At 32.9% G+C, this 26,726-nt stretch overlaps 2 protein-coding genes across 2 annotated transcripts; one reads left to right on the forward strand and one right to left on the reverse strand.

Moving 5' to 3' along the window:
- The first annotated feature begins 1,458 nt into the window (after positions 1-1,458).
- Positions 1,459-2,551, forward strand: LOC110103441 (nuclear factor 7, brain-like). The gene has a single exon (XM_020832165.2). It carries the CDS (start codon positions 1,841-1,843, stop codon positions 2,363-2,365), a length of 525 nt encoding a protein of 174 aa, XP_020687824.1. The 5' UTR covers positions 1,459-1,840; the 3' UTR covers positions 2,366-2,551.
- Positions 2,552-7,246: 4,695 nt separating this feature from the next.
- Positions 7,247-25,550, reverse strand: LOC110103429 (purple acid phosphatase 15-like). Its single transcript, XM_028694386.1, is given in 8 exon segments — positions 7,247-7,366; positions 8,227-8,508; positions 9,548-9,738; positions 10,540-10,757; positions 11,210-11,543; positions 16,760-16,951; positions 22,413-22,668; positions 25,518-25,550. Coding segments are annotated over 8 exon segments (1,626 nt in total).
- Positions 25,551-26,726: the final 1,176 nt, after the last annotated feature.

Consider the following 26,726-nt stretch of genomic DNA (forward strand, 5'->3'; position numbering starts at 1 on the left):
GAAGGAACATATGAAGGATGAAAGCACCACATTAAAACTAGATGTCTTGTCTTGTTGAATTATATATTGATGCATGTATATACAAACAACATTGATAAATAGAGTAGTGACATGTGTACATAAATAATATATGAATGGATGCAAGTATTGATTGTATATAATTGATATGATGGATGTAAGAGGATAAGACTGATAATATTAATACATGTGTGCATGTAATTATTTTTACTAACACTTGAATGATTATAATATCATTATTTTATTGATTTATTGATTCTCATGCATGTTATTGATTCTTAGATTCATTGTAACGATTTTTCTACTTTTATTATTAATCATCTCGAGTTTTATAAACGATAATTGATCATTGTTGAGATTAATTTTATTAATTGAATTGAGTATGCATATTGATTCTTCTCGTCTTATGTTGAAAGTTTTGGTGAGTTTGAGTTACTGCTATGCTTTTATGCTTATTATGTGAATTTTAATGATTTTAGGTCAGGATTAGACAAATTGAGATTAGCAAAAATTCTCAGATTTTCTTTTGATTTTGTTTGTATTTTTCCTTATTATTTTATAGTCACGAGTTTGTGATAGAGTAGTAATTGCACCGATCTCCTTACTATTGTATATTGATTTTGGGAGAATAAATATAATGCAATATTTTGAAGTATGCAATTATTTTTGTTTTCAATGGATATAGATTTCTTATTTTGATGATATGTAGAATCTCTGGTTTATTAATTAAGAAGATAAAATATATAATTCTTTCAAATTTGATTCTATGACATTACAACTTTCTTATTGATTTCTAAAGCCATTTTTTAGTGCAAAAATTTTAAATATTAAATATTATGGTTCTAAAAAATTGCTTTAAGAAGCAGTACTCGTCCCAAGCTTCGTTTAGGATAGTTTTCTTACTATTTTTTAAAACAACTTTTTACTAAAAAATTATTAAAAAATGGAAAAAAATGCATGTTAAAAGCTCTCCCAAACAAAGCCTGAGAGTCTGATTGGAACAGCTTTCTTATTATCTTTTAAAAATTTATATGGTGAAAAGTTATTTTTACAACCATAATATTTTAGTTGATTTTATCACAACAGCTTCATAACCAACTGTATAAAATAGGGCAACTATCCTTAACATACCATAAATCAATTTTGTTTTTTAGGTCGGCAAACTAGTGTATTTTTTTATTTTTAAGATGACTTTTTTATATTAATAATTTAAAAAATGAAAAAAAAAAACAAGTGAAAATGTTTTGATTCAAAGAATCATAAAATTATTTTAAAATGAGATTAATATAATTTTTTTTACATTGCAATTATTTAAAAATAAATTTAAGAATTTTAAAACTTATTCTTATGTCTTATAATTGGTCTATATTTCATTTAAAAAAAACAATTAAAAAATCCATCGACTTTTTTGGCACTGCTTCTTTATAAAGCCCGTCACGCCCGACCGCACCTCATGTCGGAGATTGCGGATGTCAGTTCCGCTTCTTTGTTTCTCTTGCACAGTAACAGCAACGAAAAAAGCAGAAATTTCAAAACCCTAGCGCTTAGATCCACATCCACTCCTAGAATAACCTTTTAACTCTTTTTCCCTTCCTATTTTCTCCTCCTCCTTCAATCTTTGCCTCAAATGAAACCTAGGGCTTCTCCATGTGCTCTCTCATCGAAGCAAAGCACGATTCCAAAGGGGCAAAAGGAATCCTGCGCTGGAGTTCATTTGAACTAGAACAATTCCCACTTCAACCAGCCGATCTCTCGGCGATTTGGGGTAATTCGTCAGAACTAAAGGGATTTAGCGCTTAATCCCCGGATAATCGTGCTCGCCATGGCGCAGACTAGCATTCGGCAGAGAAGGACAACGCTCCTTGAGCAGATCTCCATGATGGAGCCCACAAACCTCCGCGACCTCCTCAATATGCATGAGGAAGACAGCTTCTCCGTCGCCAGTCGCCCTGGTGGCAGGGCTGTAACCCTAGCGTCGATCCTGGAGTCGGAAAAGCGCGGCGAGCGAAGGCTTCTCGACATCCTCCGGGAGGAAGGCGAAAGCAGCGGGATGCCGCCGGAGACGGCGGAGGAGCGAGCGATTAGGGTTCCGCTGATGACGTTGATGGAGCTAACCGATGAGCTTGGAGGAGATGACACGACAACCACCGTCGCCTGCAGCGGCGGCGGAAGCGATGCGGTGGCGGAGGAGATGGTGTGCTGTGTCTGCTTGGTGAGGAAGAAAGGGGCGGCGTTCATCCCTTGTGGGCACACGTATTGCAGGGTGTGCTCGCGGGAGCTGTGGGCCGTAAGGGGGTGCTGCCCACTCTGCAATGGCGTTGTCGCTGATGTTCTTGATATATTCTGATTTATGGGTGCCAACAACCTGGTAAAGATTTTGGATCAAATTCTTTCTATAATTTGTATTCTGATGACGAACTGATGCTGATGATGATGATTTTGTGATATCGATATGTTTAAATTTTTGCTTTTTTCTTGGATTTTGTTTGGATTGAATGATGGTAAAGGAAATGAAATGAATTCTTAAAAAAAATTGTTGGGATTGTTGTATAAATTTTTTAAATTTATTTAAAAATGAATATGATATATGAATAATTAAATAATTAATCTTTGTGATTGATTGTGAGCCTCGATATCATCTCCAGACCATCGTGGCCTACATATCTCAACGTCGGTATCAATTGTCATTCTATGGCCATCTCCATTGGTAACAGACAATAAATGAGAGATCAAGCTGGTGATTTAAACATTGTAATCTCACCTTTTTCACTTAAGGAGATGGAAAGATTTTTTGTAATCCTCCATCTATATAAAGAATTGTTTCAGCTAGGTCAGGCAATGCGGTTATTTTTCTTTTCCTATTTTTCATAGAAAAATTATGTGTCTTATGAGCTAATTTTTATGTGTGTATGTGAATATTTGTGTAATGCTAATGCATAAAAAACTTACTTTGGGCATCTCCAACGGAACTCCAAACGACGGTAAGGCATTGTTGGTTTGCTCCATTCGAACGTTAAAAAAACCGCTAATCGGATAAAGGTGAATAGTCGTAATGTTCACCCGCTATTTTTTTTTAAACATATTTATATGATTAAAAAATATAAAATAAAGTATGAGAAAAAATCTATTAGGAATATTCTTTCTTTGGTGTTAGAAAATGGAGTTGAGTTGGAGACAAGTTACTGCATTTTGATGTATTACTGTATTTTGGAATGAAAAATGAGTTTTTCGGTTGGAGATGCTGTTAACCAATGTAAATATTTTAGCACGCAACAATTTGATGTTCTTTGTAAGAATAATCCCCCAAACCTTTAAACAATTGTATAATAGGTAATAAGCATGATGACAATAATAATGGAGCCTCCCCTTTAAACATTCATCAAATTATGAGTCAATTTTACAATGAAGGACAACATATTCTAGCTGGTGAAGGTTTCACATCCCTGTTTTTTCTAGGATTGTGCTTATAGGATGGAGGAGCATCAAGCTCAAATATTTTAGCTCTTATAAGAGGCTAGCCGAAAAACAACACCATCACAGTACTATGGAGTTCACATTGGGCTTGGTCACCCAAATAAGGCACCCTCTTCGACATTCTCATGATGCTTGACCAACTCGTAATCCCCTAATAGTCTTGTTAGACATAACTTAGGCTTCGTTTGGAGCGATTTTCTTATTGCTTCTTAAAACAGCTTTCTAGTATAAAAGTTTTAGTTTTTGAATTAGAAAGTTGTTTCAAGAAACAATAAAAAAAATAATCCCAAACGAAACCTTAATCTCAACTTATTGACACCCTCTTGATGTCATTCAAGATGAGCAATGATGCCTTGTATTAAAGGATTTCAGAAGTCCTCATCTCTTACTAATGCTATCTTTAGCACCTTCAACCAATTGGATTCAGGGTGACCCTTATAGATCCCTATTATAGATCATCATTTGATTCTTACAAGCACATCGATTACTATAGAATTATGATGCATATTTAAAATTATATAAAATAGGATAAATTTTAATGTAATGAGCAATATTTAATGTAATTGGTCTTCTAATCCTTACAATCTAATGTTAAAATGTTCAACAAAATTTAAATTGGAACTATTTAAATCAATCATCAATATTTGGAAAAAATCTGAATATAGTATAACAATTTATTCAAGATATTCTAATTCAAATTTAATTATTATTGATGAATATAGTATAACAATTTATTAATATCTGAATAAAAATATATATAAAAAAAATCTTCTCATCCATTAGTACTTTTCAGAGTTAACAAACCGATCAAAATGTCATAAGAAAATGAATTGGTTTACCCACTACTTCCCAACTCATTTTCAGTAGAAGTTCAAACCAATTAGGTAGCTGAAAGCAATACGATTCTGCAATGTAACAGCCTCTCTATAGTTTCTTGTATTAAATTAGAAGTTCGTTAGAGTTGGGCTAGCTAACAAATTAACTATAATCTTTATATTGCTGGTTAATAATAAGAAAAAAAAATATACAAAATATTTTTATTAGATTTAAATGAGAATTCAACTCTTAGGTTTTATTTGGGATAGTCTTTTACCGCTTTTTAAAATAACTTTCTAATAAAAAAATTTTTGAGCTTTGAAATTTTTGTACCAAAAAGTTAATTTAAAAAGTAATAAGAAGACCGTTCCAAATGAAGCCTTAATAGAATACATGTAGCAAACCTTAAGTTGCGAGATAAAGGTTTCGTTTGGGACGGCTTTCATACTGCTTCTTAAAACAACTTTTTAGTATAAAACTTAAAATTTTTGTACTTTAAAGCTCCTTCAAGAAGCAGTAAAAAAGTCCTCTCAAACGAAGCCAAAAGCTACTTCTTCTTCTTGTTTATATAACTTTTTATATTAGGAAAGGAAGATATATTTTAGAAATAATTATTTTTTTTAAAGTATAAAATAATAACAATTTTTTTAATATTGAATGCTATTTATAATATAAATTAATTATCTAATATTTAAATAGCTTATAAATTATCACATATAGAATCAGTTGTTATTTTGAAATATTTTCATAACTTTGAATGAATGAAATTATTTCATAAAAAAAAAAAGAATGAATGAAATTAGAATTAGGTTATCCGCTCTAACAAGTTGTACTTTGCTGAGCGCTGCTTAATGGATTCTGGCCGACCGCATGACCATCACAAATTTAATTATAGATTTATCAAGAAATTATTTTTAGGACATTTGTGGAAGGAAAGAGGGAGAAAAACAGGTGGAATTTTATATGTTTAATAACTTAGAGTTCTCATTAAGATTTTAATATTGCTCATGCTATTATACTCAAGTTAGTTTTAACGAAATATTTAAAAAATTCTAAATAATAATAAGAATGAGGGTCAAAACTCTTGTATAAAACAAATTTAATAAACTCTAATCATAAAGATTGTTGCAGGTTAGAATATACTTGGCGATAGAGTTAGGAATTTTGTCTCAGCATTGTACGCATACGGCATACCCAACACAGACAGAAAAAATGTAATACCAAAATTTTTACGTGGAAAATATTGGAAAAGGAGAAAATCATGAGGTTGTGCCCAATTGAAATGATTATACTAGTGTTTGATTAGATTACATGTGGCTGACTTGTCCCTGAAATTGAGGATGATCAGATTACAAATAATCAACCGTCGAGTTGAAATCCAGTTATGAGCGGAGATCGGAATTCCGACAACGTTTAGTCGTCGGGTGGAAATCCTGCTTTAATTGATGGTCTGATGGAAGTCCGGCATTAGTCAACATACGGGCAGAAATCTGGTGTTTGTTGGCGGTCAGGTAGAAGTCCGTCGTCAATGGCGGTCAGGAAAAAATCTGGTGTGGGTCTGCTGCTAGGTGGAAGTCCGGCGATGGTCGAGAAGGAGTCTGGTGTTAAGAAAGCTCTCTTCTTGCCTAAGTCCCCTCTCATGAGAAATGAGGGATCTATTTATAATTTTCTGAGAGTGCCATGACCAATAAATAGGAGGAATATCAAAGATAAATTGGGAGTGGTTTTAATGGATGGCCGATGTTGATTCCCTTGACCATGGACCGTTTAATGGACAGTTGAATGTCTTAATGACATCAAAATTTGAAAATCTTGAGCTTGTTGGATTCTTCTTGTCGAGACGCTCGATTCTACTAGAAGTATGTTACGTTTCGAAACTATTTGGTAATCCAAATTATGGATTCAACCTGCAAATGCGCTTCTAATCTTTGATTTGGACCCATTTGAGCTCGGATTCGGTCATATTTGGTGTCCTTGGGTTCGTATTTTCAAGACGTTCAGTTCAACTCTAAGTTTACTAAAATCGGAGTTCAGATAGACCCGGATTTAATTTTTGAAATTTCCAACTTGATTTTGCCTCAAGATTCGTGCCCGATCAAGATAAATTTTTTATGATATATCAAAGATAATGATTGAAGGCACTCGAATTCATATTATTTGGAGATAAATTTGAGAACTATATGAATTCTTTTTCTCCATTTTGCTCTCTTAAAACTTAAAAGACAGATTAAAGATAATTAGAGACCGTATAATGGCTTTAACATCACTGCCCATCATGACTTTTAGAACAGAATACTTTCAGCGCTCCATTATGAAGAAAGCACCACCAACCCTTCATCTAACATTTCATAAGCTTGATTGTTGGCCGGATATCGCCGGCCCGCCGCCATTTGCTCCTATCGGCTGCCACCGCCCATTCTAAAAATTATTCAATATTTACTAGATATGATGAACTTTCATTGTCTCTGATTGTAAAGAAAATTAAAAAAAAAAAAAATTAAGTTGGGATAATGTGAATGCTTAAAAGTTATTTGTGTGTGAAATTTGACCTTCTTTAAAAGAAAATTGTCATGATAATATTATGAAGGACAAATATCGGTTTTAATTAAAATAGTGAGGCCCAATTTTCTTGCTTAAAATTAAAAAAAAAAATAATGAAAAATTATAAAATATTGACATAGCTTCAGTTGAAATAGCTTTTTTTACTGTTTTTAAAGGATCATTCTCACATTCTAGTATAAATTTTTATACTAAAAACTTGCTTTATAAAAAATAAGAAAGTTGTCCCAAACAAAGACTTATTTAATGCATTACAAAATGCCTGAATTGAAATTGGAACTGATGTCAGTGAAATCGTTCTAAGCTTCAATCAGTAACTAGACTGAAAATGGAAGAAATCTTCAAAAAAGTTTGATCAAATTAAGCTCATTTTCAAAGCTCATTTGGGCAGGATGGGGCACTTGTGCGGCTGCCTGACTATATAGAGCTGATCACCTGTGCTTTTATATGAATCCTGATTTCGTTGCCATGTCCACAATGCATGAGTCTCATTTTTCACCTGCACGTTATGACATAAAAGTGAGAACATGAAATTTCCAGTATCAAAATTTAAAAATTTCTGTAGGATTTCAACAATATATTTATTCATTTACTTAGTACTATTATGCTAATTTGAAATTTTGAATGCATTTATAATTTAGAAATTTGTTTAGCATTATCAGTCATTAGGCCATCTCCAACCGAACGCCAAACATGCATATGACGTCGTTCGATCGCTCCAGCCGAACGCCAAATCTTCCACTGTTTGGTTGCGGGTGAATAGTGCGACCTCAATATTGGCGTTGCACTGTTCACCTAAACGATTTTTCTATCTCAACCGGATTTGCCATAGAAATGCGCCAAAGAGGAGAAAGAAGATTACCTTGCAAAAGCCCGCAAAATGGAGTTCGATTGAAGATGAATCACGACATTTTTAAATTTCAGTGCATTTTGAAGTGAAAAATGGGATATTCCGTTGGAGATACCCTTAGGCAGGGTTGAAATAAACAATCGTCCAAAAGACACAATTCTCCATTAATGCTTAGAATTTAGTTCTCTAGAGATTTCAGCCAGGTCAAGGGAGTTAGAATTTAAGTGCCATCTTCCTTTTTTAGCTCGTGGAGTCTCTCTTTCTCATCTTTCATCAACGTTCTTTCTACATTCTATCATTGTTTATCTCCAAACTAAGGTCCGTTTCAAATAATTCTCCATTAAAATAGAGCAATAAGCAATCCTCATTCTTCAGTTTAACAAGCTTTAAATAGTAGCAGTACTTGTTTATCTATCGAACCAAAGTTCCTATGACCTCTAAAGGAAAATATACCACTAAATGTAAAGGTATCAAATATTAAGATGACATAGTGAGTATGCTGATTATACCTCTAAAATTCCATGTCCGAAGCTACTTTCTTTGTATGCACTGTAATCAGGTTGATGGTCCCAGCAGAACTTGCCCTCAGCTGGTCCACCTGTGAAGTTGAAGGCGCAGAAGCCCCCTATATCATCTGGGGTTGTTGCTGGATCAGGACAGTGGCCAGGGTCATCTGCATGATTTACTTCCATCTTCTCTCGGTTTCCTCCATCTCCAACCACAATGTGAATGGGAGCACAAGGATCCAATGTGTAGTTATAAACCCGATTTGATCTCTCGTACGCATGCACCTGGCATTAAAGAGCGAATTAACAGTTAGAATTAGAAATCATCTACATGTTAGTTATTAACAATATATTCTTTCTTCTTTGTATAGAAAGAGTGCATTTCGACCAATGATATCAAACATGTAACTAATGTGTCTTTGAAGTAAAAACAACAATAGAACAAGTAGAAAACTACAGGAACTTGATGATAGAGACTGATTTTTGCTTATTTCTTTAACAAGAAAGAAAGATACAAGTGATCTACAATTCGAGAAGTAGATTGCTCTCCCAAAAATCTTAGACGTCGCTAGGAAACTCATAAGAAAGAAACTATAGCATGAAACAATTTGCATGAACTGAAAATAATACATAGCTAGCCTTAAATAGGCTCCCCTACTTTCCTCCAAAATCAGTTTTCTTTCCTCAATTAAATATTTAATTCCCTCTCAATTTTGAACTCATTCCCTAAATAATTTCCCTCCAATTGTCATTAAAACCTTCCTAACTATCTCTCCATAGATTTCTCCTCAATTTTGAACTCCTTCCCTAGATAATTCCCTCCCAATTATCATAAAAATCTTCCTAATTATCTCTCCCAAGATTTCTCCTTCTGACATAATGCATTATAGTTTTCTTGGGACCCACAACGGGGGTTGAATTCTCCCTAATAGTTACACTGCAAAAAGAAGATCTTCAAGTTCAATAGCTAAGTTTAAAATTTCTGCAAATTGTGGAGTAATCTTCAAGTTCATGTGTTATGCAAAAAGATGACCCTAGTGGCCACAATTTAGAATGAAATCTCCAAATTTTAAGCCCATGGTCGTAAAGGATAAACTTTTACTTCACTAGGGAATAAACTTAAACCTTAAGGACAAACCAAAAACTTGGGAGCAAGTTGATTGCTCTCATTAATTATACCCAACTTCATATAAATAATTAGTGGATTAAGATCAATCCCTAACTTCTAAAACTTGTAAAGCTAGTTCCGTAAGAAGTTAATAGCAACATAAAACGACGGGTTTGAGACAAGCGCATCACAATAAGAGTATGACAAGAAACTTACATGGCCATTGAAGACAATGTCAACACCATATGAGTATAGTAGTTCTTCCATTTCCACCCTCATGCACTCCACCTCCCTATAATGGGCTTTATATGTACTATACCAAGGTGAATGCCAAGTTGCAATCAACCAAGGGGTAACTCTTCTATCTACAGATGCCAAATCCCTTAGCAGCCACTTGTACTGCTCTCCTGTCATGAACAAAAAAAGGTGTTGCCGAGAAACATCATTGGCAAAAATGAAAGTGTGCATGTATGTTGGGAGAGTCTGGAAAAGGAAAGTGTAAAAAAAAAGGTAATGAGGAAAATAAAATGAATGAAAAAGGGTTTCATTGAATAAAAAAATGACTTCAAATGCAACTTAATTTAACTATCAACCTTATGGTCCAAACTCCAAAAGAGATTGAGGTTTTGAATTTAGATGCCAAGGTAAGAAGATTATGACATATTGCATTTGGACGTTGGATGAATCAAAAACATTTTTGATAAATGCCAATTTTCTATCATAACACATTATATAGCAGGAAGATGAAACTTCAACAAGTTTTGAATATAAAAAGGACACATAAAAGATCAAGATAATCATGATCAGAATTTGACTTCTATATTATATCTTCAGTATCTTGTGTAATGAACTCAGTTGGTAGCCCATTAGCTTGCTCTTTTCTGGGATAGCTATCATGTCTCAAAATGTAGAAAACTTAAACAGTGAGCTTTACAAGATGCATAAGGGACCGAGGAAGTTACGATGATTGTAAACACGTATGCTTGCATTTTTTGGATTTGAAATGAGACAATCAAGTGTGGACCTTAGAGTACCATCACACCTAATGGTATCTAAAACAAGAACGCAAAGGATGTACATGCCAATGAAATGCATTTCATATGTGTGTCGACATCTATATACCCCAAAGATAGAGAAAGTGGTCTATAATATGAATATCGTTGAATATATTCAACAGGAAAGTAAAAGAACTAGCAACTTAAGCTTACCTGACTTATTATAGGAAATGTATGCACCAAGCATGACAAAATGTATTCCTCCAGCCTTGAAGGAGTAGTAAAATGTGGAGTCTGATCCACTTTCTTTAGTTGGGAATGCAAATCTTGAACTATAAGCTTCAAAAGTCTTGCCGCCCACCTGTTCTTCTTCATCATGGTTTCCTTCTATCACCATTATTGGAATTTCTGACACTGTAGGTTCCATAAACCTGAAAAAAATTTCAATGATACATTTAATTAAGAAACAATTTTTGTTGAAGGTCAAAAGCAGAATTAAACATATTAAAAGTCTGAAAACATCATAAAAGCCACAAGTTTCTTGTTTGAGGGAGAGCTTGGAAGGATTAGGTTGCCTCCATGTGAACACCTAGAAATACCCAAGAGCATTTCTCCTCTGCAATGCAAAGGTAACTTTGCATATATCTACCCCATCTATACCCCTAATGGTAGTAGTATGAATAACTGGGTACACCCTTAAGAAGACTAATTATGGTTAACACCAATATAATGATATCTAGATTGACATCATTATTATGAAGTAAAAAAAATCTGTCTAATATACAAATGGGTAAATTAAAAGGAAGCCATAAAGGTCTTTAATTTTTACATATTACTATATGAGAAAGGTAGATCAATAATATAGTGTTTCAATAATCTTTACCTTGCCCAGTAGTCCCACCTAGGTTGGTAGGACTCTTGTATTGGGGTATTTGGAAATGAGCAATAATAGCACTCTGACCCAGTTCCATTAGTTAAATACAAGTTCGCGTAAGTAGCATCCCCCAACAATAAGATCAGATCGGGTTTGTTACTTTTCATATGATCTACAGTTGAAGTTGTATTATAAGTAAGGCCAAGATCCCCGACAATTGCAATTCTTTTTGGGTAGTTCTTAGGACCTGAAATGGGCATTGTTCTGAACTCATGTGTGGTACTCAATGCTGGTATTGAAGGGTCTCCACACCGATAGAAATAGCGGGTACTTGGTTCAAGTCCTGCAACCCATACAAGATAAATTTGATTATTATTGCAAAAACCAGCAAAAAATCTAACCCAAGGATGAAAAGGTTATGATCGTTTGAAAATGTGCATTTCAAAGTTGCATTTCAAATGTGTAAAGAAAAAATAGATTTGACAATGTAATGTACATCTAGCTAGACTGTGGACAAATATATGTTAGAAGCACCTAAAAAGGTTCTTTGGGTATTTCATAAAGTACCGAAAGCTTTGAATGTTATTTTTATAATGAGAAAATAACTAAAATGATTCATTGACTCTTTATGAAAGATCAAAATAGTCCACAACTATATTAAATACTCCACAACTATATTAAAGGCACTCAACTCCGTAAAGAGGAACCAAAATAGTCCCACCATAGAATTATTTTGATTTCATTTTAAAGACTTTAAGGATCAAAATAGCCATTTAATATAATTGGAGATCATTTATGTCCTTCATAAAGACTCAAGGAACAATGTTGGTCATGTTCTCTTTTAATAATGTTTGAGTAGCATCCAAAAAGATTATTTGGATACTTCATATAGTATGTACGTAAAGTTCAAATATTATTTTAATAAAATATGAGTAGCATGGGAAAGCATATGCTACTCATCAAAGAAATTAGCTTTAAGAGGACAATACAAGCTCATTAGAGAATCGATTTTACAATTGCAAGAGATCAACCCATTAGGTCAAAAGAAGTTTCAAGTGTAGAAACTAGAAACCAATAGCAAGAAAGCATTACATATCTCAAGAAAAGCTCAAAATTTTCCAAGCATACCACATCTTTTCTTTCTTGAATCTCATGAAAAAATCAGTCGACTAAGTGACTAACAATACCTAATATCCTAATATTTCCATCATATTTGATTTGGATATTTCTAATTGAGAAACTCTAAAGACAAATTGCATTTCCCAACCATTGCGAAATCCTTAAACCTTTAGATGCCACATAATTGGTGGCTTTATGTTAGGAAATGTAAATCAAAGGAGGTCAAAGTTGTACGTGATATAGTAGTGGTCATCAAATCCATTTTCTACCCAAAAGCTTAAGTTTATACCTAAGTGCAAATCATTTGGTATTTCTACATCAAGATATTAACTATGTGAATGTAAATCAATATTCTCTATGCCTTAACAATCTCCTTCTTGCAAGAGAGCTCTCCAAGTCAGGCATCACATACAGTCAAATATAAGTCTTTTTTATTTCAATATCATATATCATCAACAATGGTTAACCCGACCACGTGGAGCTATCATGGATCCCTTAGCAGCCACTTATACTGCTCTCCTGTCATGAACAAAATAAGGTGTTGCCGATAAACATTATTGGATAAAATGAAAGTGTGCATGGATGCAGGGAGAGTCTGAAAAAGGAAAGTTTAAAAAAAGGGTAATGAGGGAAAGAAAATGAATGTAAAAGAGTTTCATTGAATAAAAAAATGTGTTATGACTTCAAATGCAACTTAATTTAACTATCAACCTTATGGTCCAAACTCCAAGAGAGATTGAGGTTTTGAATTTAGATGCAAGGTAAGAAGATTATGACATATTGCATATGGATGTTGGATGAATAAAAAAATTATTGATAAATGCCAAATTTCCATCATAACACATTACACAGCAGGAAGATGAAGCTTCAACAAGTTTTGAATATGAAAATTACATATAAAAGATCAAAATAATCAAGATTAGGATTGGACGTCTATATTATATCTTCTGTATGTTCTGTAATGAATTCAGTTGGTAGCCCATTAGCTTGCTTCTTCTGGGATAGCTATCATGTCTCAAAATGTAGAAAACTTAAACAGCGAGCTTTACAAGATGCATATGGGATCGAGGAAGTTACGATGATTGTAAACATGACTGCTTGCCCTTTTTGGATCTAAAATGAGACAATCAAGTGTGGACCTCAAAGTACCATCACACCTAATGGTATCTAAAACAAGAACGCAAAGGATGTACATGCCAATGAAATGTATTTCATATGTGTGTCGACATCCATATACCCCCAAGTTAGAAAAAGTGGTCTATAATATGAATATCGTTGAATATATTCAGCAGGAAAGTAAAAGGACTAGCAACTTAACCTTACCTGACTTATTGTAAGAAATGTATGCACCAAGCATGACAAAATGTATTCCCCCAGCCTTGAAGGAGTAGTAAAATGTGGAGTTTGATCCACTTTCTTTAGTTGGGAATGCAAATCTTGAACTATAAGCTTCAAAAGTCTTACCACTCACCTGTTCTTCTTCATCGTGGTTTCCTTCTATCACCATTATTGGAATTTCTGACACTGTAGGTTCCATAAACCTGAAAAAAATTTCAATGATACATTTAATTAATAAACAAATTTTGTTGAGGGTTAAAAGCAGAATTAAACATATTAAAAGTCTGAAAACATCACAGAAGCCACAAGTTTCTTATTTGAGGGAGCTTGGAATGATTAGGTTGCCTCCATGTGAACACCTAGAAATACCCAAGAGCATTTCTTCTCTGCAATGCAAAGGTAACTTTGCATATATCTACCCCATCTATACCCGTAATGCTAGTAGTATGAATCACTGGGTACACCCTTAAGAAGATTAATTATGGTTAACACCAATTTAATGATATCTAGATTGACATCATCATTATGAAGTCAAACAAATCTATCTAACATACAAATGGGTAAATTGAAAGGAAGCCATAAAGGTCTTTAATTTTTACATATTACTATATGAGAAAGGGAGATCAATAATATAGTGTTTCAATAATCTTGACCTTGCCCAGTAGTCCCACCTAGGTTGGTAGGACTCGTGTATTGGGGTATTTGGAAATGAGCAATAGTAGCACGCTGACCCAGTTCCATTAGTTAAATACAAGTCCGCATAAGTAGCATCCCCCAACAATAAGATCAGATCTGGTTTGTTACTTTTCATATGATCCACAGTTGAAGTTGTATTATAAGTAAGGCCAAGATCCCCGACAATTGTAATTCTTTTTGGGTAGCTCTTAGGACCTGAAATGAGCATTGTTCTAAACTCATGTGTGGTACTCAATGCTGATATTGAAGGGTCTCCACACCGATAGAAATAGCGGGTACTTGGTTCAAGTCCTGCAACCCATACAAGATAAATTTGATTATTATTGCAAAAACCAGCAAAAAATCTAATCCAAGGATGAAAAGGTATGATCATTTGAAAATGTGCATTTCAAAGTTGCATTTCAAATGTGTAAAGAAAAAATAGATTTGACGATGTAATGTCCATCTAGTTAGACTGTGGACAAATATTATGTAAGAAGCACCTAAAAAGGTTCTTTGGGTACTTCATAAAGTACCGCAAGCTTTGAATGTAATTTTTATAATGAGAAAATAACTAAAATGATTCATTGACTCTTTATGAAAGATCAAAATAGTCCACAACTATATTAAATACTCCACAATTATATTAAAGGGTCATTTCCGCACTAAGCTCCTTAAATAGGAACCAAAATAGTCCCACCATGGAATTATTTTGATTCCATTTTAAAGACTTTAAGGATCAAAATAACCATTTAATATAATTGGAGATCATTTATGTCATTCATAAAGAGTCAAGGAACAATTTTTGTCATGTTATCTTTTAATAATGTATGAGTAGCATCCAAAAAGATTCTTTGGATACTTCATAGAGTATGTAAAGTTCAAATGTTATTTTAATAAAATATGAGTAACATGGGAAAGCATATGCTACTCATCAAAGAAATTAGCTTTAAAAAAAAAAGGAGGACAACACAAGCTCATTAAAGAATTGAGCTTACAATTGCAAGAGAGCGACCCATGGGGTCAAAAGATTTTTCAAGTGTAGAAACTAGAAACCAATAGCAAGAAAGCAATACGTATCTCAAGAAAAGCTCAAAATTTTCCAGGCATACCACTTCTTTTCTTTCTTGAATCTCATGAAAAAATCAGTCGACTAAGTGACTAACAATACCTAATATCCTAATATTTCCATCATATTTGATTTGGATATTTCTAATTGAGAAACTCTAAAGACAATTTGCATTTCCCAACCATTGTGAAATCCTTAAACCTTTAGATGCCACATAATTGGTGGCTTTATGTTAGGAAATGTAAATCAAAGGAGGTCAAAGTTGTACGTAATATAGTAGTGGTCAAATCCATTTTCTACCCAAAAGCTTAAGTTTATACCTAAGTGCTAATCATTTGGTATTTCTACATCAAGATATTAACTATGTGAATGTAAATCAATATTCTCTATGCCTTAACAATCTCCCTCTTGCAAGAGAGCTCTCCAAGTCAGGCATCACATACAGTCAAATGTAAGTATTTTTATTTCAATATCATATATCATTCAACAAGGGTTAACCCGACCACGTGGAGCTATCATGGAAGTCAGCCACTTTTGCACTTTGCCTAACTATGGTAGAATGCAAAAAATACCGACATGAGCCACAAATTGCTTGAACCACTCAATTTTAGTTGATTCATAGACTCTGATACATTTGCTAAAGAGTGTGGACCAAAGTGAACTAAATTTGAGCTTAATACACTAGTAGTCAATTTTTATTTTAACCCATAAGATTTAAAATTATGAGTGCCAAATATTTGATATTTTTACACCAATATATTTTTTAACTATCCAATGTGGGATTAACCTCAATACTCTCTCAAGAATCCTAGATGGTCTTCGATATGCAAAGCAATTTATCTTCAAAGGCAAAGACAAATAATATGATAATGTGTGCAAGTATAAAACTCCAAAAGCTACTTTAAAATTTAGTTAATCAGAGAAACATGCAAGCCTTGGTGAAAAGGAGCAGTTAGTCAGTTAAGGATTCGTTTGGAACGGTTTTTTTACTGCTTTCTAAAACGGAGTTTTAGTACAAAATTTTTTATTTTTTATTAAAACTTCGTTTTAGAAAGCAATAAAAAAGCCGTCCCAAATGAAGCCTAAGTCAGACGCTAGTGTATGGAACATTATATAACCTAATGGTCTAACGAAATTGTTGCCTTCCTGCATAAGCAACATTAACACATAATAAATAGAATATCAGAAGAAATTGTTGCTCACTTGCCTTCCGACATGAGCAACATTAACACAGAATAAATAGAATAACAAAGAAATCTAAACAATAGATCAACAAAACAGTGAAACTAGTCTGCATAGAAATATCTATCCAATAACATTTGAAAGCCTAACAAGAAAAATATGCAATGTCTATCTACCTGTAAGGCGAACATGGTGGATTATTCCGGATGTCTAATTCTGCATGCCTTCGAATGGATAAATCTGACTATAAACAAGTGAATGGCCAGTAGCTTTCAAAGCTAAGTGATGTCGCAATCTTCCATAACGAACGATACTTGCAACCTTTGCAGGATGCAAAGGTTGAATGTCATTACCCATTTGGAAATCACCTGCAGGCCAGCAAAAAAAAAAAACTGTCAAAATCACATTATCATCAAAATTTTCTGAGTTGATTTCTGGGAAATCAGTAGTAAATTCAAAGCAGCAAACCAAAAACCTTTAACTTCAAAGGATCGGATAAACACACAATCCTTTAATATTCATAACTGAGAAAATTTTACAGTTAATTAAAAACCATATCACTCTGAAAAAGACAGCACAATACCATCCCTACCAGCCACACTGAAGTTTAACATTCAGTTCCAATTAAATTAAAAGCTCATTCCTTATCAGAATATCAAACCAAAAAACTATCCCCAAACAATTTCCATCAGTTCAATAAGCATAACCAAAGTTGTCTCCATAGAATTTAATAGAGACCAAAAAAATAATTTTATCAACTCCGAAAATCATGCCAATTCATCGAGAAAAGATATCAAAAGTGTATTTGAATCCATTGCAATGCAGAATCGAGGTTTTCAGTCTTCCATATTTGAAGCGGCATTCTCCAAGAGAGTGAGAGACCCCTTTTTTTCACTCAAGATAAGAAATGAGGGAAATGAGAACTTAACCGCTTAAACTAGGGATCACGACTCTTTTATACTTTAAGTGTATTTATTTTATTTTAGCCCATCTTTAAAATAAAATAAATATTAGGCTTCTTTATAATAATTAATTCCATACAAATTTAATTAAGATGCTACATAAGCCTAATAATAATTTAATTCTTAAATAGATAACAAATTTAATTGGCTCAATTTTAGATAGCTTCTAATGTATAGTACTTTATTTAATTATATGTATAAATAAACGAGCTCATATATAGAATTTTCGTACATATAATTATACATATATATATATAACTAATCTACATATAAAAAATAAAATAAAACATAAATTCTTATATTACATTATAATTGTTAAATAAAAAAATTACAAGATTTGCTTTCTATTTTGCAAAGCTTGTAATTTTCTAGGTGCATCGGACAGAGTTTAGGCTCCATTGAAAAACTTATCATTAGTAGAAATAGTGTCCTTAAAATCTCTTTTAATGATCTAGTTAGAATACCATTTAGATCTAACAGTAATAATTTCATTCCAGATAATTTATTTTAATCGGATTCATATTAAACATAAAAAAGCAATTAAAATAATCCTTTTTAGAAGCTTTTAGTTTTAAAATAGTAGAGATAAAGAAAGTTTTGAAGGAGAGGTTAATAATATCAAGACCTCCAGACTTCCATCCACTAAAATATCACAAGCATGTCATGTAGCATAAGAAGAATTTTATTTTTTTTAGGGGGGGCAATTGCCCCCCCTTGGACTACATGGTTCCGCGCCTAGCTCACAATTAGAAACAATGTAAGGTGGGCTCTTTATAAGGGCAAATTATTGGGTTAGGTGACCGAAGGCGAAAAATAAGTTCGGACATCCAATAAAAATTTGCCGCGTCACCTTGCGCTTTTTGACTTGCGCTTTACCTGCGCTTTAGTTGCGCTTTTTAACTTGCGCTTTAGTTGCGCTTTAGTTGCTCTTTACCTGTGCTTTAGTTGCGCTTTACCTGCGCTTTACTTACGCTAATTTTAAAATAATATTTTATTAATATCCGGACCTATCTCTGCGTTCGGTCACCTGAGCCAATAATTTGCCCTTTATAAGATATCTAACACAATATCATAATTTAGTCTTTGGATATAAATTATAATTTATAAATGGCACTCTTAAAATTATAGTTAATAAATATTGATAAAAAAATTCTGCTAATAATAAATATTTCTTTCGATTATCTTATTATATGCAAGAATAATTCCAAAATTATCACATATTTATTACTATATATCTATATTATAGCTAAAAAATAATCTTTTTTAGGCCGATTATTTTCCGTATAGACTTAATTAAATATGTAGTATTATTCAATTAATATAAAAATTAAAGAAATTAATCTAATAGAGATTTTGATGACATATTATTTCAATTTAATTTAATTTTAAATTAATGAATAATTCATTCAAATGAGAAATATTTAATTGATAAATATATGAAGCAATTAATCAATTTTCTCCATAAAGAGGAAAAAATCATCTCGTATTTGCTAAACTTAATACAGATGTAAGGCTTCATTAAGATAATTAATTTTAGTATATGAATGAATTATCGCATGGTGGGAAAACTAAATCCAAAAAATTAAAAGTTTTAAATCGAGAATGGTTATAATTACAGCCATGGGAGATTATGATTATGTCAGTTGAAAATTAAGTTCGATGGATTTAATTACGCATGCATAGTAAAAGAAGAAAGTTTTTAATATACTTATCTGTAGTACTCAACGTATTAAAAACTAAAAATAAAATAATCATAAATTATCCAACAATGCATTGTTTGAAAGCAAAAGCCATTGCAGCAACTTCATTTGAATAGAAAATTTTTTCATGGAAGAAGACGAAAACAGTGAAGGAAAAAATGTACAGTTAAAGAAAGTCTTAGATCTTCAAATGATGAACAAATGAAAACTTTAATCATTAATAGTTAGTTATAATTTCATAGTGAAGAAAATGTTATTTTCATGCTCCTCTTTTATTTTTTAAAAGAAAATTTTATTTTAAACGAAAAACTCAAATAAACATTATGATTAGAGAAAATCATTTTTCATTGATTCAACATGATAATTAGTCTCTGATAACACTTGTAGGATTTAATAGAGGCGAAAAAATAATATCATCGACTTCGAATATAATGTCAAATCATTGAGAAAAGATATCAGAAGAGTACTTGAATCCATTGAAATGCAAAATCGAGATTTTTGGTTTTTCATGTTTGAAGTGGCATTTTCCAAGAGAGCAATAGACCACATCTTTTCACTCAAGATAGGAAATGAGAACTTAACCGCTTAAACTGAGGACTGCTATTCTTTTATACTTTAAGTGTATTTATTTTATTTCAGTATATCATTAAAATAAAATAAAATATTCAGTCGCTACACAATAATTAATTCTATACAAATTTAATTGAGATGCCACATAAGCATCAAATTTTCATACAAATTTTATTGAGATGTCACATAAGCATCAACTTTAATTGAGATATCGCAAAAGCCAAATAATAATTTAATTCTTAAATAGAACACTAATTTAATTGGCTCAATTTTAAATTGCTTCTAATATATAATATTTTATTTATATGTTTAAATATATGAGGCCACATCTATAAATTTCACAAGAGTCTTTTCAAATATAGCAAAATTAGAAAATCACAACACACCAGAATCTTGTAACTACTCCATTCAGCTAAGAAAACATAAGTAAGCAAGCGTGAAAGATCTTAAAGCTGTGTAAAATCAACATACTGGGAAAAAATAGAAGCATCATTGTTGCAGGCTAGAATATACACGGTAGTAGGGTCAAAATTTTATGTCTAAGCGTTGTATGAATATCTAGTACACAAATAGATAAAATAAGATCTTTTATGTGGAAAATCCTTACAAAGGGAAAAACAATGGAGCCACATCCAGTTGAAACAATTCCACTAGTGTTTGGGTACATTATAATTGATTGAATCGTCCTTGAGGACGATCATATTATAATAATCAACGTCTGGTTGAAATCTAGCGACATACAGGCATTACAGTAAATCGAGCATCAAAAAGCTTTTTCGTCGAAAAAAAAAACCACCGAAAATTTTTTCCAGCTGAATTATTTCACCGGAAAACTTTTCGCAATTGCGCCCGAGCCCGCTTGCGTGAGCTACGTCCACCCTCGGTGCGTCCGAGCCCAGCCCCCCGGCCCGCGGTGCATCCGCGCCTAGCCCACTGCACTCGGCCTGGCTGCGCTAGCTACCTCCACCCGTGCCCAGACCACGAGTCCGCACCCAGCCTGCCCGTAGTGCGTCTGTGCCCAGCCCGCCCGCGTACTAGATTTCCCGCTGTTCGCGCGGGATTCGAACCAGGATCTCTTCATTTAAGAGTGCCAACTCTCTGCTGTGATTATAAAATACGTAAAATACTAATTATTTTATATTTAAATAAATTAATCAAGAAAAATTTTAACAAAATTAAAATAATTCAAATAATTTGTTAATATTATTATTAAATTTGTTAATAAAATAATAAGTTACAATTATAAATAAAGAAGCTAAGGTTATTAATATTAAAATTATTAATATATACTATTTAAAGTTATATTAATATTAAAGTAATTAATAAAATAATAAGTAAAATTTATTAATAAAGAATTAAATTAATTATTACTTTAACAATTAAATTTTAATTTTTTTAAGTTATATTAAAGTTATTAAATTAATAATGAATTAAAATTGACTATAATTAATTAATAAATGAATTTACAAATATATGAAATTTTAAAAAATTATTAAATCCGTCGGAAAATTCGTGGAAAATTCGTCAGAAACAAATCCACAGGAAAGCCGCCAGAAATATGCAGGAAAATCTTTCTAAAATCTGGCGAAAATATTTTATCTTTATCCATTGAAAACCGTCGAAAAAACTGTCGGAAAATTGTCCAACGAAAATCCGTCGGTAATAGACGATTTTCCTGTAGTGGGGGGTTAGATGGTAGTCCAGCGAAAGCCCCAGCATTAGGTTGTGGTCTGGCAGAATTCCGGGTTAGTCGGTGGTCTGGCGGAATTCTGGGCGTGAGTAAGTGGTTCGGTAGAATTCTGACGTCGGTCGGTGGTCCGACGGAAGTTCGAGAGGTGGTTGAGGAGGAGCTTGGTGGCAAGAGAGGGTGGCAAGAAAGAATCTCATATTTCTTCTCTTCATTATATTCCTTCTTGCTTGGGGTCCTCCTCTCCATGAGAAGTGAGGGGTCTATTTATAGACTTTTGAGAGTGGTATGTCCAGTAAATACGAGGAAGATCAAGGATAAATTGGGAGTGGTTTAAATAGAAGGTCGATATTGATTTCTTTGATCGTGGATCGTTTATTGAACATTTGAATGTTTATTGATATCAAAATTTATAGATGCTTAGGCTCGTTGATTCGTCTCGTTGAGCCGCACAATTCGAATATAAGCATTTATGTTTGGAAACTCGTTTGATAATTCAAATTATGGTGAACCTTCCAAATGTCTTTGGGTCTTTGATTTTGGCTCATTTGGGCTCAGAGTAAGTCGAATTTATGTCGTTGGGTTCGTATTTCCGAAATGTTCAGTTAACTATAAGTTGTTGAAATGGAGTTCAGATTGGTCCACAATTTTATTTTGGAAGTTCCACTTGATTTTTCCTCGAAATTCGTGCTTGATCAAGATAAATTTTATATGGTATATCATCTTTTTAACCACAATCATAACCGCACAATCATACCATAAATACCAATAAAAATATCTTTAATTATAAATATATAAAAATATGAAACACAACCGCTTCTACAACTTTTCAAAATTACATTTCCGCAATAGAGTTTATAATTTTTTTTAAAAAAAAAAGTCACCGAGATCAAACAGAGAAATCTCATACCTGTGACCCAAGATATCCATACGGAATCCGCGGGTAGCGGAAGGGACACAGATATCTGCTCCGGCTCGAAACCCGTCACCCGCCTCACCACCCGCGGATCGGTTTCCGGTAAATCAACGGCTTCACCTCGAAAAGCCTCGCCGTCAAGCTTCACAGTCACTGGCGCGAAGGGCCCGTAAGCGTCGACGGGACAGCGGACATGCGGCCGCGCGCCGCATCCTTCAGCGACGGCAACTGCCGCCAGTAGCAGCGTGATGACCACAGCCCAGTTCGCCATGCAAATGCTTCCTTCAGTGTTTCTCCGGAGCTCTTCTTGTTCTCCTCTTTGGAAGGATAGCATTAGCTAAGTAATGAACTAAAAAATTCGTTTTTGAATAGTATTAAGAAAATATCTCATGTGAAACTAATTAGAAATAGGTATACCAATACAAGTTTTTTAAAGGAAAAATAGGATCGTATTGCTCGGTATAGCTCTGTATTGCTCGGTATAGCTCGGTATAACTCGGTATTGGCTTCACATGATGATATCCTTCTTAATACTATGGTAGAACGAGCAAAGAGTTAAGAGGGGAGGACGTATCTACTCAGGTGGACGCATAATAAATGTGAAGGAAACTTGCCTAAAAAAAATATGAGAATAAATAATAAGAGAAAATCTTTTATTTGTTCTTAGAATTTTTAAAAAGTAGGGTTAAATTTTACTAGTTATAATTCAAATCAGATTTTATGTGGGAAATTTTAATAAAATTTTAAAATAAGTATGATTAAAAATTTAAATATGTGATCAAGCATCATAAAATAGAATTTAAAACTAGGCAAAATTGTCTGTTTAACGGGCGACTTACTGCTGGCTCAACTGATAGCTCATCAATTGATATTGTTGTAACGTGCAACTTGCTACCGTAGCAGAATAATAAAATATATATTTTTTTAATTTTTTAATTAAATTATTTTAGAAATATTTTTCATGTTCAGAAAACATATCATTTACATTTTATCAAAATTCATCTCAAACTTAAGCATCTTATCAATCATATCAATCTGCCACGTTTGTACAGATTGATTTCAACATTCCTTTTATTTTCAAATGGTTTGTTTACTACTTTCATCTCTGTCTCTAATTTAATTAAAAAATAAAAAATAATATTTTACTGTTCTGTTACTGTAGCAAGTCACCAGTTAAATGGGACGACTTGCTACGATATCAATTGATTGAGCTGGCATCTGATGTGCTGAGTTAGCAGGTAAGTCGCCGGTTTAATAAACGACTTTGCCTTGCTTAATTTTTTTTTACAATGCCTTATCACTAATTAAGATATTTTATGTACTTATTTAAAAAATTTCCCTTAATTAATATTGAGTATCTTAAATCTTAAAATTATTTTAAGATATTTGGCAAAATAATTGTTAATTCTATGAATTATTTGGCAACATAATTAGAAATTTAGATGGTCTTCCATTTAAAAATTAAAATTAATATGTGAAGAATTTAATTATATGATAAGTATAAATTAGTTATTAATATAATTTTAATTACAGGTATAAATTATAACTGACAATGATTTAATTAAAATTAACATTATTGATTAAATAATTTAATTCAATAATTAGTTAGTATTATTTATTAATATTACTTATTTATAAGTTAATTTATTTAAGTATTTGATATGTTTTGTAACTCATCTTGGTTTGTTGGCAACCAAGAGGTCTTGGGTAGAGTCTTGTATATGTAATGTGTATGTGAGTTTGTGTTAATTGGCCTAAATGTTCCAAACAAGTTTTTGATTTTTAATTATATTGGTAATTATGTAATTGATTTGTTAATTTTTTTAAATAAAAAATTATTTAACTAATACTCATATTAATAATTTAATTAGTTTTTAAAAATTATTTAATTTTAATTATTAATTAGATTATTAATTTTCTTATTAATTAATCAATGATTTTACCCGCTGCCCCCCCGGGATCCGACATTGCTAATAAAGCTCAAACTCACATTCAAGAGTATATTGTATTCATGTAACATTTTAAGTCTCATATTATAGGGGAGTTTGAAATAGTTGCCTTTTAACTCTTTATATAGTATAAAATTCACATTTTTTTAACAAAATATATTTTGTGAGGTGACATGCATATATTATAGTGTAATTAATATTATTATTAAATAAAAAATTAGTAAAGTAAAATATAGTGTTTATACTTTAGTTAAAATAAAATAATTGTAGAACTAGTTGGTTCTTTCAAACTTGGACTGATTCACCCGATTCAGGCTGGTTCTATGCAAATCCAATTTTTTAAATTGGACTGGATCAAACAATTTACTCTACGATTGAATTGGCCGATTTGATCCGTTTTTTAAAACATAGCAGACCCTAAATTTTATCATAGGAAAAATTTTATAATTTATTCTTGACAAAGTTAGTAAAGATAGATTAAAATCCAAAAAAGAGGATATAATATAGTGATTCTATGAGATTAATGAAAAACCATTTTACCTATTTATTACGAATATAACTTATTGTTTGATAGTTAGTATATCATGCATATAAAAAAGAATAATAATTTATCATAATTTTATTAAAAATTTTACTAGATCAGAATATAACTTATTGTTTTGCCATCAACTTGTTTGCCTATGTCAAAGAGAGATAATATATATGATTGTATGTGAAGTTTTAAAAAATAAAAGATGCCTATAAACTAGGCATCCAATATTTCTACGTGTCTAAATATTAATGATTGCAAAACTATATGGAGTTGAAAAGTCTTGGTTGTCAATTTCTTATTGATAAAATTATGCTAATTGCACTGAGGAGTTTTTGCACCATCAAATAAAGCTTTAAGCATATTGTAGAGATATGAAAATTTTATACTTCAGCATTATTATCATATAGAAAACTTTTTAAATATAGAGATCAAAGAAAAATATTATATACACACATTTCACACCTAAGCATATTAAGAAACTTATGAATACATAATGGGCAGTGATATAAATAATATTTTATTACATTATTTCATTCTATAGTTGATTACAAATGAGGCCCTTCCTAGGGAGAAGGTCTTGGCTTGATGTCACAAATGTACATCATATGGAGCGCATTACATGGTGAGAGTTACAATAATCAGCATAAGCATGCTTGATTGGTTGGCAGGACCATAGTTGATATGATAGAGTCGGAAGAATCATAGTCGGCAGTAGATAGGGGTCCAAAAGACCATTAAAGTAGGGCAATACTCTGGTAGAACTCTAGGCATCAGGTGGTGGCCTGACAGAAGTTCAAGGGTGGTGGCCTAATAGAAGTTCGGGCCTTAGGTAGTGGTCTGGCAGAAGTTCGAGCCTCAGGTGGTGGTCCAGTGGAAGTCCGAGCCTCAGATGGTGGTCCGGCAAAAGTCCGGGTATCACGTGGTGGCCTGGTGAAACACAGGGTCTCAAGTGGTGATCCGACGGAGCAACGACGTCAGACGGTGGTCCGACGAAAGTCCGAGCCTTATGTGGTGGTATGGTAGAAGTCCGGGCCTCAAGGGGTCGTCCACAAGAGGTGAGGGCCTCAAGTGGTGGCCGACTGAGCAACGACGTCAAGCGATGGCCGGTCTGGCAGAAGTCTGGGCAGTGGTCGAGGAGGAGCTTCTTTCTTCTCTTCTTCTCTTTTTGCTTGGGTCCCCCCTCAAGCGAAAGGAGATGTCTATTTATATATTTTTGAAATGGCATGGCTCGTAAATAGGTGAGAGATCAAGGGTAAATGGGGAGTGGTTGGATGGACGGCTGATGTAATTGAATCCCTTGATCATGGACTGTTTGATGGACATTTGAATGTCTTAGTGGTGTTAGAATTCAGTGATCTTGGGCACGTTGGATTCGTCTCGTCGAGACGTTTGATTCAACTATAAGCATGTTATGTTTGGAAACCGTTTGGTAATCTAAATTGTAGTTTAAACCTTCCAATAGCGCTTCTAACCCTTGATTTGGACCCGTTTGGGCTCAGATTGGGTTGGATTTGGTGTCGTTGGGTTCGTATTCTTGAGACGCTCATTTCGACTATAAGTTTGTTGAAATCGGAGTTCGGATGATCCCAATTTGAATTTCGGAAGTTTCCAACTTGATTTTGCATCGAGATTTGTGCCCAATCAATATAATTTTTTGATGACATATCAATTTTATATATATATATATATATATATATATATAACATTTATATAGCAATCAATATTTTTAATAATTCTGTCAAATGCTCTTTGCAAGAGAGAAGAGACCAAAATATTTGTTTTCTTTATATTGCTTGTTAATTACTACAAATGAGCATTACTCAATCT

This window comes from Dendrobium catenatum, unplaced genomic scaffold (assembly GCF_001605985.2).
Source record: "Dendrobium catenatum unplaced genomic scaffold, ASM160598v2 fragScaff_scaffold_466, whole genome shotgun sequence".
Classification (NCBI taxonomy): Eukaryota; Viridiplantae; Streptophyta; class Magnoliopsida; order Asparagales; family Orchidaceae; genus Dendrobium; species Dendrobium catenatum.